At 41.3% G+C, this 23,142-nt stretch overlaps 1 protein-coding gene across 4 annotated transcripts in view; it reads right to left on the minus strand.

Moving 5' to 3' along the window:
- Positions 1-23,142, minus strand: part of SHOC2 (SHOC2 leucine rich repeat scaffold protein) — a 401,285-nt gene that overhangs the window by 221,278 nt on the left and 156,865 nt on the right. For all 4 annotated transcript variants that reach the window (XM_069239398.1, XM_069239395.1, XM_069239396.1 and 1 more), the window contains one exon: positions 10,401-10,538. In XM_069239398.1, coding sequence (XP_069095499.1) covers positions 10,401-10,538 — 138 coding nt within the window. The remainder of the gene's footprint in view (positions 1-10,400; positions 10,539-23,142) is intronic.

Below are 23,142 nucleotides of genomic sequence, written 5' to 3' on the forward strand. Positions count from 1 at the left end.
CCAGTGGAGGGTGGAGATAGCCAATTTGGCGGATGAATATTTTGAGGAGTGAGTAAGAAGCCTGGCAGCTGCATTTTGCACTCTTTGCAGCTTCTTTATAACATAAAAAGGGGAGCTAAGGAACAGAGAGTTTCCGTAATGCAGACGGGAAAGAATTAAGGCTTGGATGAGAATTCTTCTGGCTGTAGGAGGAAGAAGAGAGAGAATCTTTCTGAACATGCGCATAAGACCAAAGCAGGTAGAAGAAACTTTACTGGCTTGAGAGTCCATAGTAAGCCTGGGGTCAAGCATCACACCTAGAGTTTTAACCTGAGATTTGGGGGGAGGAAGAGTACTGAAGGCATCTGAGAGCGAGGGAAGGGGAAGAGGGGTGGGGGACCGTTGCCCAAAACCAGGACTTCCGATTTTCCATCGTTAAATTTGAGTTTGGACTTGGTCATCCATTTGGCGATGTCACTCATACAGCGGGAGAGATTGGTCACCGGCGAGTCTCCAGAGCTGGAGAGGGATACCACTAACTGGGTGTCATCTGCATAGGTGACCAAGGACAGATTATGAGGGGCAACTACTCTAGCTAAAGGTGACAAGTAAACATTAAAAAGCGTGGGGCTAAGGGACGAGCCCTGGGGGACTCCACATGCCAAGGGGAAAAGGCCAGAAAAGAAGGTCCGGTCCAAGACTTGGAAAGATCTGTCTCTAAGGAAGGAGGAAAACCAAGAGAGGGCGGAACCTCCGACTCCTACATCCGATAGTCTCCGACAGAGAAGATCATGGTCGACAGTGTCGAAAGCTGCACTTAGGTCAAGCAGGATGATGGCTACGTGAGACCCTAGGTCTAAGTTACTGAAAGGCCGTCTCAGTTACTGAAAGGAGAGCTGACTCAGTACTGTGCAAGGCTCTAAAGCCCATTTGGGTGGGATGAAGAAGTTCATTGCTTTCGAGATAGTTGGTTAGTTCAGTGTTGACATGTTTCTCAAGGATTTTTGCAGAGATAGGGAGGAGGGCAATAGGTCTGAAATTTTCCAATAAAGTGGGGTCAAGTTTGGGTTTCTTCAGAAGGGGCTTAACCACAGCATGTTTAAATGACTGGGGAAGGGAGCCCGAGGATAAGGAGCTGTTAAGAATTTTAGTGAGAGGAGGAGCAATGGTGCCTGCTACCTGCAAGAGAGCAGAGGGAGGGGTGGGGTCCAGAGGGGAGCCGGATTTAATTTTGGACAGGAAATTAATGGTCACCTCCTCGGTGAGAGGGGGGAGGAGGTTAGAGAGACTCCTACAGGAAGGGAGTCAGTGGTCAGTGTCATTACAAATAGAGGGATCATTCATATAGACGGGAAACCCAGAGTATATACTGATGACTTTGTCCTGAAAAAAGGATGCCAGTCGATCACTGTGGGAGACGGAGGCTTCCGTCATAGGGGTAGAAATGGGAGGGGAGGTAAGGTCTCTAAAAATTTGAAAAATTTCTTTCTGAGGACATGAAGAACATTCTATTTTTCCACCATAAAAGGTAGACTGGGCAGTTTTAATATTGTGGTGATAGGTTCTGACTGATTGCTTGTAGATCTCTCTGTTAGAGAGACTGTAGTTTTTACGCCACAGTATAAAGGATGATGTATCCTTGTGAGATGACTAAGCGAAAGTAACGTACTATTTTAATGTTGAATGTAGATAAGTGCAATCAACACAAGTATCCAGGGAGGAGGGTGGGTGAATGTGAATCTACAAAACTATATGTCACAAACATATGCTTACTGGGTAAATAACATTTTCCATTTGAAGGCATGTGTGGCTGTAGATACACATTTAGCATAGAGTGTAAAGCATGTTTCCTCCGTAAGCAATGGCTAACCTGTGTGGGCTACATTCGCTAGAAATAATGTGCATAAAATTGCTAGACTATCATTTGCTTGTTGCCAGCTCATAACATCTACAGAATAATGCTCAGTAAATGTGTGCGTTGTAGTCCATGTCAGCTTTGGGTATATTTCCTAAGAAAGCCATGGAAGCTCCCTTTTTAGGTCGAGCCTAGGAGCGCGCATGCGCTGCACTCGCAACATCCTGTAATTAACTCTGTGGGCTTTAACCACGCCCATCTCATGTCCTTCACTTTCATTCATTCCTTGGCCCGCCTTTCAAAATTCCCTTGATTTCATCTGTAAACGCTTTACATTTGTCCCGCCTTGAGGCTGGTATGTTACCGCCTTGGAGACTGACCCTGTTACATGGATTATTGCACGATCGGCCATATACCTTAGTGTGGCACACTACTTTTTTTCTTTTGCCTCTCTGCTTCGAGCTCCATTGCTGTATGTTGTTTCTTCCTCTTCCTGGGTTTGGGCATGCCAATGTTTCTTTGTGGTGTCTGCGCCCAAAGGCTGCAGGCAGGGGCAGTGTTTTTTTTTTTTTTTAAGTTTCATACTGGCAGTGGAGGTCAAAAGAATAGCCTCTACCACCATTCAGTGTCATCCTAAGCTCTCTCATGGCTGGAACCTTTGTTTTATAGCTGGGAGTAGTTTGTGTTTTTAAGGGCCTTGTTTGTAATATTATTTCATTAGTCCGGCAAATGTGCAATGCACTATGGCCTTTAGGTGCTAAATATATGGTTACTCTGCATTACCTTCTGCCATTTTGTTTTCATGTGGTTATTCTCTGTTTATCACCTTAAAGTCTAAACTATGTGCTTTGCAATGGTTTGGAAAAAGTAGCAAGTAGCAAAAAGGGGTGCTTTCTGTAGATTATGCTTGTAGAGGAGGATGAGGAATTTAATGTGTACTTTTCAGATGTAAAATCGTCCCTTATGCATTTGCTTACCTCTGTGCTATGAAGTGATTGATACAAGAAACACTATTTTTCAGGTTAACGCCAGTAGAGAACGTGTAATGGTTACAAAGGAAAGTGGGGTGGGAGGAAATCACGAGTTTCATTAACATAATACTAAAATCGCAAGTCGCCACCCCAGGCGGTAGAGGTAGTGCTTTAATGGATCAGTACTTTGCTTAAGTCAAATAACACTGGAAACTATCTAGATGGCTCTGTGATAGATTACATACTCCGAGCCAAAGCCACCTCTGTACTCCTCAGAACATGCGTAATGTATGGAACATAGAACAATAGTCCAACTGGATTAAGATTTGAGCCAAATCAAAAAAATGTTATTGTAACAGCACAAATGCTCACAAAAATATAAGATGGAAATGAATACAAAAACATATAGGCATGAACAAATCAATTATTAAATCAATGTAATATACTTGTGATAATAAAATGACAATGAATCATTCAATGCAAACATAAGGTGCTCCATGCCCAGCAGCACTCGGTGATTGCAACCGAGCAGGAGCAGCTTCAGTGTTTATGAGGTAGGCTTCTATGAGACCTCAGTCACCTCACCAATCGAATCGGACAGATTTATTTCATGTTTACTTTTATGCAGTGGATTTAATCCAGGATGCAACGGAATTAAGCGTCACACCTTTTGAACTTGGTTAGTTTGGCAGTCATTTTTGTCCCCTGTCCAAAAACTTCATTTTTTGGTTTGACAATATTGGCAAACTAGTCCCACTATTCTCTTAGGAGTCAACAATGCAGGAGATTGTTATGTGAAAAGGACCTCAATGGAATCTAGTACCTGATACTTTAGAGGAATACGCGGTGGTTTCTGAAGGTCTTAAAAGTATATTTTCGACTCCAGGTGAGTCACACTGATATACGGTTTGCTTTGACAATGTATTAACTGTTAATTCATGGGCACCTGGGTTGTTCCATACCCAGTCCTGATGAAGACCCCAGTGGTTGTAATGGAATGACACACATTTTAAGAGGACTGAAACATCAATTTTTTAGGTTGCCTGCATTCTAATTTGTCCTTGCTGGGCCTCTATGGACATATTAACAAACTGAAGAGAATATGAACTGTGAGACAATGGGCAGGTTTCCTAAGAGAATTACAATTTTGTAATTTTTTGTACATGTATAGTCACTTTTTGATGCATTGCCTAGCATTTTCGTTATGGAGCACCTTATTTTTGCTTTGAATGATTCCTTGTCATTCTATCATTACAAATGGATTGAATTTATTTAATAATTGCTTTGTTCAGGCAATTGTTTTCGGATTCCTTTTCATGTTAAAGTTTATTTTTCTGAGTATCTGTGCAATTACAAGAATATATATATATATATATGGAAAATGTCACTTACCCAGTGTACATCTGTTCGTGGCATTAGTCGCTGCAGATTCACATGCTGTGCACATCCCGCCATCTGGTGTTGGGCTCGGAGTGTTACAAGTTGTTTTTCTTCGAAGAAGTCTTTGAGTCACGAGACCGAGGGACTCCTCCCATTTCGACTCCATTGCGCATGGGCGTCGACTCCATCTTAGATTGTTTTCCCCGCAGAGGGTGAGGTAGGAGTTGTGTATGCTAGTAATAGTGCCCATGCAATGGAGTGAATACGTATGTACATAATGAGTTTAAAGTAATATATTTACAAATTTACAAATGTTCAAGATCAACTTCTAAACGGCTACAGGCTCCTGGGGAGGCGGGTGGGCGCATGTGAATCTGCAGCGACTAATGCCACGAACAGATGTACACTGGGTAAGTGACATTTTCCGTTCGATGGCATGTGTAGCTGCAGATACACATGCTGTGCATAGACTAGTAAGCAGTTATCTCCCCAAAAGCGGTGGTTCAGCCTGTAGGAGTTGAAGTTGTTTGAAATAATGTTCGTAGTACAGCTTGACCTACTGTGGCTTGTTGTGCCGTTAACACATCTACACAATAGTGTTTGGTAAATGTATGAGGCGTAGACCATGTTGCTACCTTACATATTTCGTTCATTGGAATATTTCCTAGAAAGGCCATGGTAGCACCTTTTTTTCTGGTTGAGTGTGCCTTTGGTGTAATAGGCTGCTCTCTCTTTGCTTTAAGATAGCAGGTTTGAATACACTTAACTATCCATCTAGCAATGCCTTGCTTAGAAATTGGATTTCCTGTATGAGGTTTTTGGAAAGCAATAAATAATTGTTTTGTTTTGCGAATTAGTTTTGTTCTGTCAATGTAGAACATTAACGCTCTTTTGATGTCTAATGTATGTAGTGCTCTTTCAGCTACAGAGTCTGGCTGTGGGAAGAACACTGGTAATTCTACTGTTTGATTTAAGTGGAACGGTGATATGACTTTTGGTAAAAATTTCGGATTTGTTCGTAGAACTACTTTATGCTTGTGTATCTGAATAAATGGTTCTTGTATTGAAAATGCTTGAATCTCACTTACTCTTCTTAAAGATGTGATGGCAATTAAAAATGCAACTTTCCATGTTAAGTATTGCATTTCACAAGAGTGCATGGGCTCAAAAGGTGGACCCATGAGTCGTGTTAAGACAATGTTGAGGTTCCATGAATGAACTGGTGGTGTTCTTGGTGGTATAATTCTCTTTAGACCTTCCATAAATGCTTTTATGACTGGTATTCTAAATAGAGAAGTTGAGTGCGTAATTTGCAGGTAAGCTGAAATTGCTGTAAGATGTATTTTAATGGAAGAAAAAGCTAGCTTTGATTTTTGCAAATGTAGTAAGTATCCTACGATGTCTTTGGCAGATGCGTGTAAGGGTTGAATTTGATTAGTATGGCAGTAATAAACAAATCTTTTCCACTTATTTGCATAGCAGTGTCTAGTGGTAGGTTTCCTAGCTTGTCTTATGACCTCCATACATTCTTGTGTGAGGTCTAAGTGTCCGAATTCTAGGATTTCAGGAGCCAAATTGCTAGATTCAGCGATGCTGGATTTGGATGTCTGATCTGATGTTTGTGTTGTGTTAACAGATCTGGTCTGTTTGGTAGTTTGACATGAGGTACTACTGAGAGGTCTAGTAGTGTTGTGTACCAAGGTTGTCTTGCCCATGTCGGTGCTATTAGTATGAGTTTGAATTTGAGTTTGTTTTGACTCAATTTGTTTACTAGATATGGAAGGAGTGGGAGAGGGGGAAAAGCGTAAGCAAATATCCCTGACCAGCTCATCCATAACGCATTGCCCTGAGACTGATCTTGTGGGTACCTGGATGCGAAGTTTTGGCATTTTGAGTTTTCTTTTGTTGCAAATAGATCTATTTGTGGTGTTCCCCACATTTGGAAGTAAGTGTTTAGTATTTGGGGGTGAATCTCCCATTCGTGGATCTGTTGGTGATCCCGAGAGAGATTGTCTGCTAACTGGTTCTGAATTCCTGGAATAAATTGTGCTATTAGACGAATGTGGTTGTGAATCGCCCAATGCCATATTTTCTGTGTTAGGAGACACAACTGTGTTGAGTGTGTGCCTCCCTGTTTGTTTAGGTAATACATTGTTGTCATGTTGTCTGTTTGACAAGAATGTGTTTGTGTCTTATTATGGGTTGAAATGCTTTGAGCGCTAGAAATACCGCTAACAGTTCTAAGTGATTTATGTGAAACAGTTTTTGCTGTATGTCCCATTGTCCTTGGATGCTGTGTTGATTGAGGTGTGCTCCCCACCCTATCATGGAAGCATCTGTTGTTATTACGTATTGTGGCACTGGGTCTTGGAAAGGCCCCCTTGGTTTAAATTTATACTGTTCCACCATTGAAGCGAGATGTATGTTTGGCGGTCTATCAACACCAGATCTAGAAGCTGACCCTGTGCTTGTGACCATTGTGATGCTAGGCACTGTTGTAAGGGCCGCATGTGCAACCTTGCGTTTGGGACAATGGCTATGCATGAAGACATCATGCCTAGTAGTTTCATCACCAGTTTGACTTGTATCCTTTGATTTGGATACATTGTCTGTATCACATTGTGAAATGTGTGAACTCTTTGCGGACTTGGAGTGGCAATCCCTTTTGCTGTGTTGATTGTTGCTCCTAAGTATTGCTGTGTTTGACACGGCAGAAGGTGTGACTTTGTGTAGTTGATTGAGAAACCTAGTTTGTGGAGGATTTCTATGACATATTTTGTGTGTTGTGAACACCGTCTTAGCGTGTTGGTTTTGATTAACCAATCGTCTAGGTACGGGAACACATGTATTTCCTGCCTTCTGATATGTGCAGCTACTACTGCTAGGCATTTTGTAAAAACTCTTGGTGCAGTTGTTATTCCGAATGGCAACACTTTGAATTGTTAATGTATCCCTTGGAATACAAACCTTAGGTACTTTCTGTGTGAAGGATGTATTGGTATATGGAAATATGCATCCTTTAGGTCTAGTGTTGTCATGTAGTCTTGTTGTTTGAGCAGTGGGATTACGTCTTGTAATGTAACCATGTGAAAGTGATCTGATTTGATGTAGGTATTTAATGTTCTGAGATCTAGTATAGGTCTCAGACTCTTGTCTTTTTTGGGTATCAGAAAGTACAGGGAGTAAACTCCTGTGTTTATTTGTTGTTTTGGTACTAACTCTATTGCTTCTTTTTGTAGCAATGCCTGAACTTCTAGTCCTAGAAGATCTATATGTTGTTTTGACATATTGTGTGTTTTCGGTGGGATGTTTGGAGGGAATTTGAGAAATTCTATGCAATAACCATGCTGGATAATTGCTAAGACCCAAGTGTCTGTTGTTATTTCCTCCCAATGTTTGTAAAACTTGGTTAGTCTCCCCCCCACAGGTGTTATGTGTTGGGGATTTGTGACCTTGAAGTCACTGCTTGTTTGGAGGAGTTTTGGGACTTTGGAACTTTCCTCTATTCCTTTGAAATTGTCCCCCCTCTATATTGTCCCCGAAAACCTCCCCGCTGATACTGGCTCTGGTAAGTGGGCTTTGTTTGTGAGGTTGTGGCTTCTGTGGTTTGCCCTCGAAACCCCCCTTGAAATTGTGTCTTTCGAAATGTGCCTCTGCTCTGTGGGGAGTAGAGTGCGCCCATGGCTTTGGCCGTGTCAGTGTCTTTCTTAAGTTTTTCGATCGCAGTGTCCACCTCCGGCCCAAACAACTGCTGTCCGTTGAATGGCATATTCAGCACAGCTTGCTGTATCTCTGGTTTAAATCCTGATGTACGCAGCCATGCATGTCTCCTTATTGTCACAGCTGTGTTGACAGTTCTAGCAGCTGTGTCTGCAGCATCCATTGCTGACCGTATCTGATTATTGGAGATACCCTGTCCTTCTTCTACTACTTGCTGCGCTCTTTTTTGGAATTCCTTGGGTAAATGTTCAATAAGGTGTTGCATCTCATCCCAATGGGCCCTATCATATCTGGCTAGCAATGCTTGCGAATTTGCAATACGCCACTGGTTTGCTGCCTGTGCCGCGACCCTTTTGCCTGCAGCATCGAATTTTCGACTTTCTTTATCTGGAGGCGGTGCATCTCCTGAAGTATGAGAGTTGGCTCTTTTGCGCGCTGCTCCCACTACAACAGAGTCTGGTGTTAGTTGTTGTGTAATTGTCACTGGGTCTGTTGGTGGCGGTTTATAATTTTTATCTACTCTTGGAGTAATGGCTCGTCCTTTAACAGGCTCCTCAAACACTTGTTTGGAGTGTTTTAGCATTCCGGGTAGCATAGGAAGACTCTGATATTGGCTGTGTGTGGACGACAGTGTATTAAAAAGAAAGTCGTCTTAAATGGGCTCTGAATGAAGGCTGACATTATGAAATGCAGCTGCTCTTGACACCACCTGTGCGTAGCCTGTACTATCCTCTGGTGGCAATGGTTTAGCTGGATAGTATTCTGGACTGTTATCTGACACTGGTGCGTCATAAAGGTCCCATGCGTCAGGGTCATCTTGACTCATTCCTGTATGAGTTGGGGATTGCATCATTGGTGGAGTGGCTACCAGTGATGGTTGCGGAGAGTGATGTGGGGATGGTGGCGGTGTTACTTGTTTAGCCACCTTTGCGTGTGGCTGTTTGTCTTTGTCTTGGAAGGCAAGCTTGCATTTCATTTTGACTGGAGGAAGAGTGCTGATCTTCCCTGTATCTTTTTGAATAAAGAGCCGTCTTTGTGTGTGATCTGGCTCTATTGCCTGTAATTCCTGTCCAAATCTATGTGTCTTCATTTGTGTGGACAGTCCTTGTTCCTCAGTGTAGGAACTTGTTTTCGGTTCCGAGGCCGGATATTTCGGTACCGAAACCTTTTCGGCTGCTTTTTTCGGCTCGGACGAAACCTTTTTTACTTTCGGCGTCGTGCTCTCTCGGTGCCGACCCGTTTCGGTGCCGCTGTCTCGGTGCCGAATCTTTTCTGAGCCACTATCTCGGGCCCGAGATTGCTGTGTCCCGGTATCTCGACCGGAGTCGGATGACTTCGACACCAGCTCGCCCTTTTTCGGTGCCGATGAACGGTCACCTACTTTTCGGGTTAAGCCATGGCCTGTTGGCGGTGGCGTCCCCTGGGCTTTAGCGCTTTTCTCGTGAGTTTTTGGTTTCGACGTCTTACTCACGGTTTTCGGCGTTTCCTCGGGATCGATCTCCTCAGAGTCCGACTCCTGGGTGGAGAATGTTTCTTCCTCCTCCTCGACACACTCTTGTCCTGTCGGCGCCGACGCCATTTGCAGTCTTCTTGCTCTTCGGTCCCTGAGTGTCTTCCTGGACCGAAACGCTCGACAGGCCTCACAAGTATCCTCCTTGTGTTCTGGTGACAAACACAAGTTACAGACCAGATGTTGATCTGTATATGGATACTTGTTATGGCATTTTGGACAGAAGCGGAATGGGGTCCATTCCATCAGCCTTGAAGAGACACGTGGCCGGGCCGACCAGGCCCCGACGGGGATGGAAGAAAACCCAAAAGGGCTACCGGAGCTCTTCTTAATTCGGTGTCGATCTGTTGTAACTAACCCGATACCGAACGCAAACAATACCGACGATTTTTCCGAGATTCTAACTAACTTTCCGACCCGAAACACGGAGCGAAAAGGAACACGTCCGAACCCGATGGCGGAAAAAAAACAATCTAAGATGGAGTCGACGCCCATGCGCAATAGAGTCGAAATGGGAGGAGTCCCTCGGTCTCGTGACTCGAAAAAAGACTTCGAAGAAAAACAACTTGTAACACTCCGAGCCCAACACCAGATGGCGGGATGTGCACAGCATGTGTATCTGCAGCTACACATGCCATCGTGTATGTGTATGTATATATATATATATATATATATATATATATATATATATATATATATATATATATATATTATTTTTTATTTGGCACAATTCCTAATCCAACAGGACCATTGTCAATTGAGTACTGATTAATCATATACCAAAGACGAAATTTAATGGTCTGTTTAGGCTGGTTGCCAATTTTTCGTTATAAGTAGTAAATTATTGGGGTGTTCTTTAAGTAAATTAATAATCTCTAGTCTGAGCAGACCTTGAATTTATTAAGGCAAACACAAGCACATCATCATGGTAAACAAACAAAACATTTGACCTACAGAGACCTCATTTTGGTATCTGGTGAATTACCTATAGTTTCCGGCAGGTCCAAGAGTTCATTGTGTTGTAGGTCAAGGTTGGTGATCTGTATACAATTGCCAATTTCTTTTGGTAGGTGTTCAAGCTGATTATGAGCCACGTCCAGCGTTATAAGATTACACAATTCACCTACAGGAGGAAAAATAAGACAACCCATTAAAAAACAAAGCTTCTAGCAACAATGGTCCAGAAACAGACTATTTGCCACGCCTGACAATAATATTCAAACTGTCAAACAATAATGAAATGTTGCTCATCTGAATTATGGCCAAATGTTGCCAATCATCACTGGTTAGTGTACCCCAGAGTATGGACAATTAAAGTTAACATAAATGTTAGCTTACACTGAACGAACCCTTTTTTCTTAGAAGTAACTTAACCCTAATCAATATTAAATAAATGGCACCTGTATCACTTATACTTTAGAGTATTTGGCTTATTAGCAAATGTGAGGGGAGGTAGAGATCATAACATGAAGATGGGGCAGTGGGCAACAGTTATGAAAAATGTAAATAAAGGAAATTACTTTTTTATTGATACTGCCCTCTATCGCTAGCAATGGAAGCTGCATAACAGACCGGAACAGGCTTAACCCAACCTGTTAGGCCTGTAATAAATACAGGACCTGAGATATCTGAAATAACGCCAGCATATATGCAGATGAACACAACACGCCAGATGACTCAAATGGCAAAGCTGGGTGAAATAAAAGTAGCAAAAATGCAAGAACACTCTGAGACAATGCAGCACCACAGACAGCAACATATGTTTTATGGTCTCATCTGGTCCTATTCATATAATGATGAACATGTACACTTGCAGGTTTCCTGTTTTGATCACACCGTTTTTGGAAAATAGAACGCAAAAACCTTTGGAAAAGGTCAAAAACATCTACAAAAGCCCCAGTGTTGAGGCTGTGCATCCCTTTTCTAATGGTCAAACCCCCCCAGTTGTCTGCGGGGAGTTGACCATTAGAAAAGGGATGCAAACAAGGGGCACAACAATATCCCCACACCTAACCCTGAACTTAAAAAAGAAACGCTGCTCAACGGAAAGATTTTTCTTTTTGTGAAAAGTGCGATTTTAGGTCAGATAAAAAAAAACATCAAACCCTGAAAAGGATGTACATATGTTGTGATCCAAAAAAACTGCAAAAATAAATGTAATTTATGACCAAAATAACGCCTGTGAATAAGGCCAAACATGAGCTGAGGCACGTGTTTTTGAAACAAGCCCTATGAGGTGCAAGGTTACTGTTGTTTCGACCTTGTACTTTAGAATTGCTATCTAAATAGTCATGTGTTGTTTTCGATGTCATGTTAGAGTAATTTCGGGATGCAACACATTGATATTTTCCTATTAGCCCACTCTAAAAAGTTTGCAAGAGTTGGATATTTAAGCTTATTCGCTGTTTGTAGTTTACCCCTACTGCTGTTACCTTTTGAGTGCTTGAATACTATATCACTCGTGTATTTATTATCAACATCACCAATTAATCTATCTCTGGGTTTTTTAGCAAGAGAGGCTAAAGAAAACCTAAACAGCTGTCTGTAACAGGACCTCTGTAGTTTGAGAACTGTTCATGAGGTAAGAATGGCATACCCAGAGCGGAACTATTTTACCAAACAGGTAAACAGGGAACACTTTTACTGAAGCTGCAAATAACTGAAAGCAGAAGTAGACTTCCTTAATATTGTCAGGTGGTCAATGCTTTGAAGTACAACAAGACAGCCAAGCTAAATTCTACAACTATGTGACTAAATAAAATTTAAATCCTAGAAAGCACACAGAATGTATACAATTCTGCGATTGTCAATATATTCACATATAGCTAGATCAATTTTAATTTATCAACTACTCAAAAGAGCACGGATAACAATGTTCTTGTGAACAGCTTCAACAATCTTTAGATGGGTTTTAATGTTAAAACATTACATTTTAACGGAAAAGTTCTTAAACTAGATAGAATGCATATAAAGTTTCATGGATTATCAGATTCTGTTGCTCGTGCAAATATTGACCTTGCAACTAAAGCAAAAGCTATGTCAGAACAAAAATGAGTGACTGAGGCAATTCAAGGGTGCAGTGCCAACACGAGAGCCATTAAAAGGGGCTCAGAAAATTATGCATGCAAGCATGTATTTTGTTCAGTATAAATTTGTAAACAAGTAATTCAGCCAACATTTCCAAGGCAATTCTGGTTGGACTTGTTTTTTTCAGCAATTATATTATGGACAACAGATGCTTGTGCAGACTATTCACCAAATCGTGCATAGCTTGGAAAGATTCTCGAAAGGTCTTGCTTTACAGCTGTGGACTGCATAAGAAAACATGTATTTAACTCAATATAACCACTAAAGTTGCACAGTTTGTCAGGAGGCCATAAACAATTGCAAAATAATGCACACTTCAATAACTAAATGTGAAACAAGGTGGACTTTGATTTAAAAAGTAAAAAATAAACTGTTGGAACTAAACTTTAACCACCAAGTTGAACTGCAATTATATTAAAAATGATAGTCTCGATTCAGGTGGTCCACCTTCTATACAAATTCTTCAGGCCTTTTCTTTCACTCCTGGAAAGAAACTAATTATATATTTTTTAAATGACCAAGTTTAAAAAAAGTTTAAAAAGGACACTGTCTTGGAACCCATCAAATACACTATATGACGCCCCCAAGTCGCAGTTGTAAAGCTGCAGCCAAGTAAAGCTACTGCATCTCCATTGTCAGCTAAATGCTCGCAATAAATGGCAGTATCAAAGATTAGACACTGTTACCTGCCCTATCAGTATCATCTGTCTCCAGGGAAGATTTTTAACAAAAGGAAGGAGAGTAATCAAAGATCACAACCATCACATTTGCTAGGACACATTTGAAGTCCCAAGGAAATCAATCAAGTATCAAGGGTCCACCAAACGGTCCATAGTGTTAAGACTAGACCTGAGAAGTTGTCTAGCAGCACCAAAAATTATCCAGAATCATGTCAGCAAAGTGACCCCTCATGTGGTCTGGCAAAAGTGGAATGATCAGCTGTGCAATCGAGTGTGGGAGTAACACACTAATAGGAATGACAATTACAGGAGCAAAGAGCAAGGCAATTGTTTAATTTAAATCAGCTCTAGTCATAACAACTTCATCTCAGGACAGGATGAAAGAGAACCACCAACACTTGTATATCAGGATCCTCTACCTCTACGCCTTTTGTAGCTTGGTGAGAGGACAAACACGTCAGCTCGTCCAAGGCCGGTCACCGACGTGCCACTTTAAGCGGATTGACTGCACAGAGAGTGGGCTACTTCATACATAATAGTATCTAAAACCATCTCATTATAATATTTCTTACACCAAGCGAGCACCAGGAAGAAGTTTGGTCAAAACAATGGTATTAATCTCTGCAAAGATGAGAAGTAATTCCAGGACCTCAGATGACTTGATCAAAACTGCCTTAAAACACATCAAGTCCTCAGAAGGGAAGTGCCAAGGAACAACCAAGAGTAACTGCATCAAAAATGTTAAAAATTATTTAGGAAGAGGGGCCACAACAGAGGAGATCTTCAGATTCTAAATAAAAATGGGGTACATCAGCTTCATAATCTGCTTTTAGAAACACTAACCCTCAACCACAGCCTCTGTAAGAATAATGGAAAGCTTGAAGGATTGCCAGATATCTCTAAAAACAGAGCTCTATGCACCAAAGTTGCTGCCAAGGCCAAAGTAAGCAGAGTGGTCTTCAGTTGGCAAAATAACAGATGTTGAAGTGCAAAAGGGTTAGTGATAGGAGTTGGCCGGAGAAGAGACAGCCAGCAGAGCCCCTGGCACCCAAATGGTCACCACAGGGAAAAAAGCTGCAACCTTAGCAGAGTCAACACCAGTAACCAGAGAGGATGGCAGTGGAGCTTGCAAGGCAGGAACAGGGCCAAAAACTGCCACTGGGCTCATATCCACCAAGCTAGGGCACTGCTCTAAAGAGGACTAATTCAAAGTCAGTGAACAAATCTGGTAACCCGAAAGCCAGTCCCATGATCAAAAGTTATATCCACATAAAGTTCAGTCCTTGGTACTATATGTACAAGAATTGTAGAGAGAAGACATTCAAAGGAGAATAGCTGCATAACCGTACCTATCCCATGAAAATATCTGGAGAGGTGCCAAAGCTTGTTGTAGGCTTCCCACCCACTCTTGTTATACAGCAAAGGCAAACCGTCATGGTCGGCAAAGGGTTCAGAGGCATATACAGTCCAAGTGCTATGAACAGATGTAATCTGATCTGGAGAACCACTTTGTGAAGGGCAAAAACAGCTCCTTTGGCATCTTGACCTTTTCTTGGGGACATTACTTCTATTGAATTAGGGAGATGTAATAGGACTAATAGCTGGATTGATGAGTTGTGGATGGTATGAGAGCAATCACAAAGTATTTGCAGCAACATATGTAGTGATTTTACATATTTTCTTTGGAGAGGGAATGATGATGCTTTTAGCTTCAGAACAAGCTTGACAAGCAGCATAAGAAAATGTATTAATTTGAAAAAAATGTCAACATTGAAATGACAGTTCCAATAGCTGCACAAACAAAAATAATCTGTAGATACTCCAAATTAAACTTTTTGTGTATTTAATTGTTTTTCAGTGTGATATCCAGGTACATCCTCAGCACCAGGGTGTAATTTTGCAAAAAACAGTCCCCAAGATGCACTGATCATGATTGCCCACCAGGTGCTGAAATAATTCATAATTGGAAATGTTCATCCAAAATTATATTGTCTTTGTTTAAAAGACATCGCCAGTATTGTGTGCTTGTTTTCAAATTCATTAGTTTCATATATGAACAACAGTGTACTAAAATCAAATTTCAATGATCATCTATAATGTTTAGCACCACAGTCCCAACTACAACCCCGATGTATTTCAGACTATTAACAGTCCTTCATTGGGAGGGCGGGGTGCAATACATTCATTCTTTAGTTGCCTTTTAAGTTCGGGGGGGTTCAGAGAGCATGAATGTTTCAAAATTCATGTTTGGAAACTAACACTTTAAAAAAAAAAAAAAAAAAGATTGCACTGATATAGTGTGATGTACTATGGTGAAACGGTTCCGCATGTTAATGAAATGCAGGACACCATAGATAACATACTTAAAAAAAAAAAAAAGAAAATTAACTCCTAAATAAATGTTTGCCCGTTTTGAACAGGGACTGCATGCAAAGGTCAGGACTCTGGGCCGCACTTTGAGTATCACAGCTCTGAAGGTGTATTAACTGAAGCGTATTTTATGGTCTGTATGTATTTATTGTTTTAAGAAACATATGTCTCACATGAACTTATTCTTGAAACTGAACAATGTTGTAATCACTCCCTTTCTAATTCTCGCAATGGCCCATAGCCTGTGAACATATGGACTCATGCTAGTCATAGCCTCTTGATGAGGGACTCACCAGAGGCGCATCTTGGGGATTATTTTTTGCAATGCAAGTAGCTGGATACTGATTAACAATTTGAAGGAAAAAAAACGCTCAATAAGAGCTTCCCTAGCCAGCCAATTACGGGCCCTCTGCTAAACTGCAACGGTTAGAAGAAATTATGAAAATGATTGGAGGGCAAAGCGGGGGTGTTCACTACAGTGAAGAAGGTTGTTGGAAGGATAATTAGTCAAGTTTTCAACTAACAACTGAGGAACATGTTGTCCCCTTAAGACAATAAACACTAACTGTTATTATTTATAGGCAAAGCTGAAGTCACACTTTTGGAGATGTTGGCAGTTTCCAATGCTACGGATCTCTGAACCTTCCTGTGTTTTTTTTTTTTTAAACAAGATTATTTTATGAAAAATGTGTTTAATCTAGAAAAGCACTTTACAATAAATTATCTCTGTTGGGATCATAAGCATCTTGAGCTGCCCACACCATCTCCAATGCCCACATAAAACATTACCATAAGAAGCTAGATTAAAGAGGAATAGATTTTCAATAACTCCAAAATGATACCCAGCTTCTTTTCCAAACTATTGAAAAATACTCTTACACAATAAATCAATAAATATGGATAGGTGCAAACCGCTTTCCTTAAAATCAAGAGACTGAATACATTAAATCAGTTGAAAAACTATCATAAAAAAACATGCTTCAAGGCGGCTTCTACTATGTAAAAAGCAAAGTGAAGTGGTTCATTGCGGGGCGAGCATGTGGCATAGCAGTAGGTGAGAAGTACTGTGATTTATTGTACATTTAATTTTCTTTTTCTTGTTTAGTCATTCATTTGTGATGATGTGAGATTTTTTAAAGCAATAAAATCTGTCGCCAAAAAGGTAAAGCAACAAGAGAAAAAAATTCAACCCCGTACTTACTTTGGAAGAGCAGATAAATCATATATAAAATTATAAAAACTATTTTAAATTTCAGAAAAAACAATTGCTACTGATAGAAGAACATAAGGAGACTTTGGGTGGAGCCATCATAAGGGAACACCTATTTTGTAGGCTTAATGAGAACGTCAATATAGAGGGTAAAAACCAATCCAGAATGTTACAGACAGGATGATATGAGGGCTTTTCTGTAAGCAATCATACCGTCCATACTTTATTAAGATGTAATGATCACCCATGGATAAAATAATAAAGGATGTAACTTTGATCCACACAGCAATAAGACAAGTGAGCCTTAAGTTCTTAAAGAACTTTATGGGGTCAGGTAAATTTGTCTAAAAATATTATTAGTTTAACCTAAAACCCGCACATTTATCATATATAAGGTTGAGTCCTACTTGAGAGAGCTCTGCATGCTGATAAGAATAGTTAAAAAGTAACCATACTGAAGCACACATTTCAGACAACCTTATATGCGCAAGCAGGCCCTGCTCAAATTATCATTCAGTACTGTGATACAATGATTGGTACTGAAGTTTTCATGATCTGATTGACTAATTTGACTGGCATTTGAAATGGTGGTACAGCCAGGAGCATAAAACATCGCCCCATTGATCTGATGCACTTTGAGGATTTTGCCTCTTCAAAGGGCAATTAAGTATCCAATTTCATACAACCAATTCATAAAAAAAATAGAGAACATCCAGAATTATTCAGTTAACTGCTAAGGATATACCCGCACAAGATTAATCATTAGCTGAATGATTGCCTGGAAATATGCAGCTACCACTAGCGAGGTGAATAAAGTCTAGTGGAAAAATGCAGAACACAGCTAGTTTCGACATCAGTGCAGTGTGAGTAACAACAAGGACCTCGATGTTGGTCCAACTCAGACATCATAATTGCTTATCCAAGCTGCCATGGACAAGCATCACTGGGTGACTCAAAGTAGTTGAAAACTGGCCCGAAGTGATGTTAGTTGATCTGTTGTAAATGCTTAGATTGCTCGAAGAATATAGCTCTTCCTCTAAGCAGCTTGTCACGTGTGGACCAGTTCAGAAGTATTAGAATTTGATGTAGAACTAGGTTTGGATAAATAGGCGGGAAGATCATTGTACCTGGTCATGTAGTGGAATTTTCTTGACAGAGTGGATAGTGCCCCATTGCATTTGATGGAAATGCCATGGCTGTTAAATACAATTCCAGTGGTAAACATAAGACTTGGAGCAAACAGCATAAGAAATGTATAAGAAATATATGCCTTGATCGAGGGGTGAAGTTAACTTCTACATCTCAAGATACAACTGAGAAGAATCTCAAACAACTGTTATATCCACTTTACTGCAAAAATGAATCAAGGGTGTCATGCCCCCAAAAAGTAATCAATGCCATTATGCCAAAAGGATACCTAATGGTCATGGTTTCATTAAGGCCAAGGCTTTGCAAACAAAACACAATTTACTGTATGCTGCGTTCAAAAACGTTACCTACTTCTGTTGATAGTCAAGGAATTATCCAAAGCCTATAAAAAGGGAGAATGAAACATCTGAAATAAAAGAGTACACACAACCGAAACAACTAGAAGAGAAGAATTGGCACAATAGCCTTAAAAAGATCAACAATAAATGTAACCACTAAGTAAGACATCAAAGAAATTAATTAGAGAAAGAGAAATTATTACACATTTAAAAATACAACTGTGTAGTGAATCCTAGTTCGTTTTAATGGGATAACAAGAGTTAGCTCAGCCTCTGGCTTGCAGACTTGTGCCCCCATCACCTAGTGACTTTTAACCTACTTAGCTTGCTCTGTCTTAGCCCATTTAATAATTGATTTCTTCTAAAATGGCTGCCTTGTTTATAGTTAGGCCACTTGTTATGAGTTACATTATCAGTGTCACCGCGCTAAGGCGTCAAGATCAAGCACCAAAGACAAACAAACAGTAGGTGTTCACACTTAGGGATTTTCCCTCTCTACTTTCGAGGGATTGTTTATATTAATTGCCGTCCCAAGCTTGTCTGTTATCTATTGTTTGAGAACAGACCTACGTCAGGGGTCCTTGTAGATCTGTAAAAATACATCACACTTTAGACAGATAATCATAGGGATTCCGACCAGAGGGCATCGCCACCATCGCTGATATCGATGCTGCAGTCGTCTTGACGCTGACCCAGTCTTCATGTCCCTGCGGAGTCTGAGATAGAGACTTAACGAGGGTTGGGGGCTCCTCTCATGGACATGGCATTGGAAGATTAGGTTTAGCAAACCCAGCTCTCCTTTAGGTAGGAGGTTAGGCCTTTCACATTAGGGTATTAGGGCATATTACATCTCATATGTTTTTCTTATGCATTGCAAGATGGTTGGGGTCTTTGTAATAATGACTCTCGTCTTCACAATATTGTTTCTTGCATTATTCATTATCCTAATCATCGCAGCCCATGCAATTTATCGCAAATTGCAGTTACATTGAATAAAAAACTATTGAAACATTTTCTGCATCTTTGCTATTGCCTATGTTTGTATGAGACATGATATATCTGTGAGAAAGAGGTAATCTCAGTTTAACCACGACACTCCCTCAGATGACCTATTCTCGAGTCCATGCGTAAAGGCTACCACAAATCACCTTTTACTATTGTGTTCCTAGTGAGGTGCTGCTAGTCTGGTAAGGTTGTGACAACAGTTGTGACTTGTTGTAGGAAGGGCGTAGTCGCCTACAAACAAAAGTACTGTCATCCTTTAACCAGCAGTCTTGCCCAGAGCAAGAGTCCAAACTACGACAACAGATTTTCAGCTAATGAAACTTGCAACTGGGAGAAAAGAGCAAAACAAGAAAAACATCATGACATCTCAGATGAATGCTGCCTCACAGATAGCTGCAGGACCTTGAATGCAACACTAAAACCAGAGGATAGCAGAATCATCAATAGGGAGCAAAACAAAAAATTAACCAATAAAGACACTAGCTATTAGTATCTTGTTTTCAGTCCAGAACAAAGTGAAAAAATATCAGAAGTGGAAGCAGACAAAAAACACTATTAAGGAATCAAAAGAAACAATAACTGAGAACATTTACAATAGGTTATACAGTAAGACTGAAAAATCAGGTTCTACAGAAATGGACCTTTTGTGCACACCTACACTTCCGATGAATTGTGGACAGAAAAATTGTTTAAGATTATTATTTGAAAATGTTGAATACAAATACGTTATGGAAGATGATTATACTGCCTTCAAATCACCATTTACATGTATGCCTATGACCAACCATTAAAGTGATGCCTTTGAAATACCTAGTGGCACAACAATTGACCAGAAACAACTGAAAAAAAGATGTCACTTAAAAATGACGTAAGAAATTATTTTGAGCAAATTGGCAAGAGAATATGTAGTGATAATGCACAGTAGCCGACAAAAACGGCAGAACTGAAACTATGGACATCACATCTTACAACCAAAAGGCCTTTAAAACAGGATTCAGATGAAGAAGTATATCTAAAATTGGATTCCAATCCCTCATTAGAATTTCATATGGTTTTTAACAGGCCTCTTGAAGAGGCACAACTAATGCAGTAGATAAAGATGCCAAAAACTATATTTCAGAAACAAGCGCAAAGATGTACTGCTGGCAAAGCTCCATAAAAATGGAACAGGTGCCAGTTTCGTCCCATTTCAACCAGCTTTGACTCAATCCAGAAAAACGAGAGCATGTATACTTAATAGAAGACACTGTGAGAAAACATCCATCTTACCTTAAGGAAATGTACCATTTACTCAACATACTCAGGGGTTTTTCACAGGGGATCCAGATTTTACCTTATAATACAGCTACTTTGAGTTCAATGGTTCTCACTATTAATAACTCAATGACAAATCCAGTGGTGTATTGGCTGCCCCTTGTTGTGGCAATCTAACAAAATCATATGATTTCCTTCTTACGGAACATGTTACTTAGCGTCGGTGACTCCCCTTCTGATCAGTAGTCTAACTGCAGATTTGCCACCGTCTGAATATCTAGCAGGTGCCAGATGGGACCCAGAGACTGGTTAGGCTATGCTCCTCTGCACTGGAAGGTGGTGGTCCATACTGTCCTGGAAAGGACTAACAAGAACGACATACAAGTGCTACACCCTGCACGCTCACATTAGTTTCTTTACTTTTTCGTGCTCTCAGACATAAAACATAAAGGGGGCTATTACAACTTTGGAGGAGGTGTTAATCCGTCCCAAAAGTGACGGTAAAGTGACGGATATACCACCAGCCGTATTACGAGTTCCATAGGATATAATGGACTTGTAATACGGCTGGTGGTATATCCGTCACTTTAGGGACGGATTAACGCCTCCTCCAAAGTTGTAATAACCCCCAAAATGTTTAATGGTGACAGTGTGCTGATCTCTAACTCAGGACCTCTTTGGGGGAATGGCTGACCATGCATGAGGCAAGAAGCACAGGCATGAGCTACAGGGATGGACATTCCAGATTTCACTTTAATCCTGCACAATCTATGGTATAAGACCAGCTATATTAGTGAGGAGGTCCCTACCAACAATGCAGGAAAAACATCTGTGGTAATGCACAGCACATGAGGCTGCCAGCATGAGAACCAATAACACAACAGCTGTGCCTCGGCACAATCAAGATGGCAGTGGTGAGGCAGGAGGAAGAGCCCACAAAAGTAATTCCCAGAACTGCATCTGATACTCAGAGTAGGACTTTTCAGAGGACCACGCGACCCAGAGATCACTCGAGAAGTGGGCCATCATGGATATGCAAAAGTGGAATAGTTCTTCATGTTGGCCTGCAAGTGCTTTAGAGTAGGTGTGACCATGCAAGAGGCGAGCCAGCCAGCCCCGTGGCTCAGAAGGAGGGCAATGTGCAGAGGTGGGTCAGCACAGGAGGGCACTGGAGGATTACTGTGAGGGGGGACTGCTCTCACTGGGATTAAATGTGAATACCAGGGAAAGCATGAGGTCTATATGGGGACAGGATCTCACCCGGTCACCCGAATCAGGCTGGTGACTATCTGTCACGGAAGCAATTTGCGGACAGTGGTACTGCAATGGAACAGCTCCCACTGAACCTCCCTTTTACTTGCCCATAGGTGGTCATATGTACTGGTGATGGCATGTCACATATATTCAAATATCCCACCACACTGACACCCTGTCCACTCCAATACTTCTGGGGGCTCATACTGCAACAGAGCACACATAGGCTACACCTGGGGGCAATTGCCTGTTGCACCCGGGTTCGAGAGGAGTAGAAACTGCTCATAACTGATAGCATTTGGGGTGGTCAGCAGTGTGTGGCAGCTGAAGACACTGTCATGGACAATATCTGGGGAGGGACACACTTAGAGGACTATACAGAGTGGCTCCGTGCAGTGCTAAGGAATCAACGGAGTGGGCTTCTGAACTGGGGGCACCCCATCTGGACAGGGGTGAACCGGAGGGATAACACCTTGCTCTCAGATCAATTTGTTACATACCATGCTCACACCTAAACCATCCAGGGACCATGCTTTTTAAAAGGGCGTTGGAAATGCAAAAACTGGAATGGAGACAGGAGATGGCACTATAATCTAGCAAGCAATGCTCCCCAAGCTTCTCCAAAAACATCAAGGTAAGTTCCCAATCTCAAGCATTGCTTCTAAAGAAGCACTAGAGACTAAAATAAACACTGTGGCTGAGACGGTGGAGGCCAATGAGCAGTGCCTCAATGAACCCGACAGCGGATAGCAAGGTGACAGCTGCAACTGAATGCCCTCACAGATGGACTCTTAACTAGAACGCAGGGCGGACAATGCTGAGGAGACAACATGGGAATAACTTGCGAACTGTGGGCCTCCTTGAGGGTGTGGAAGTGGTGGCCTATCTGGAGCACTGGATGCACACAGTGGTAGCAACCCAGGGCCTATCACAGTTTTTTGCTCTAGAAAGAGCACACAGAGTGCCGACTAACTGGGCGACCTTACCCAGTGATCCTCCCAGGACAGTAGTGGCTGAGCTCCTTCATTACCCAGATCAAGATGTACTCCTAAAGAAAGCCAGAGGATCAGGGCCCATTTACATGAAAAATACCTTGTAACGGTGTTCCCAGATTAGACTAGGACTGCAAAATAAGAGGGTCTCCTTCCTTGCAGTGAAAAGGGCACTCAAAGATGCAAATGTATAGTATGCCCTGATGTTTCCTGCTAAATTAAAAACTTATGCTGGTTGGAGCCTCTATTTTTATGACCGAACAGATGGAGGTTTGGGACTGGTTTAAGGCTCTCAGGAACAGGGCTGAGAACTGTGCCTCGCAGACCCAGTCTCGAATATCCACTCAGAAGAAGAAACTGAGGTGAAACAAACCTAAACAATGATGTG

Source organism: Pleurodeles waltl, chromosome 6 (assembly GCF_031143425.1).
Source record: "Pleurodeles waltl isolate 20211129_DDA chromosome 6, aPleWal1.hap1.20221129, whole genome shotgun sequence".
In the NCBI taxonomy this organism is placed as follows: Eukaryota; Metazoa; Chordata; class Amphibia; order Caudata; family Salamandridae; genus Pleurodeles; species Pleurodeles waltl.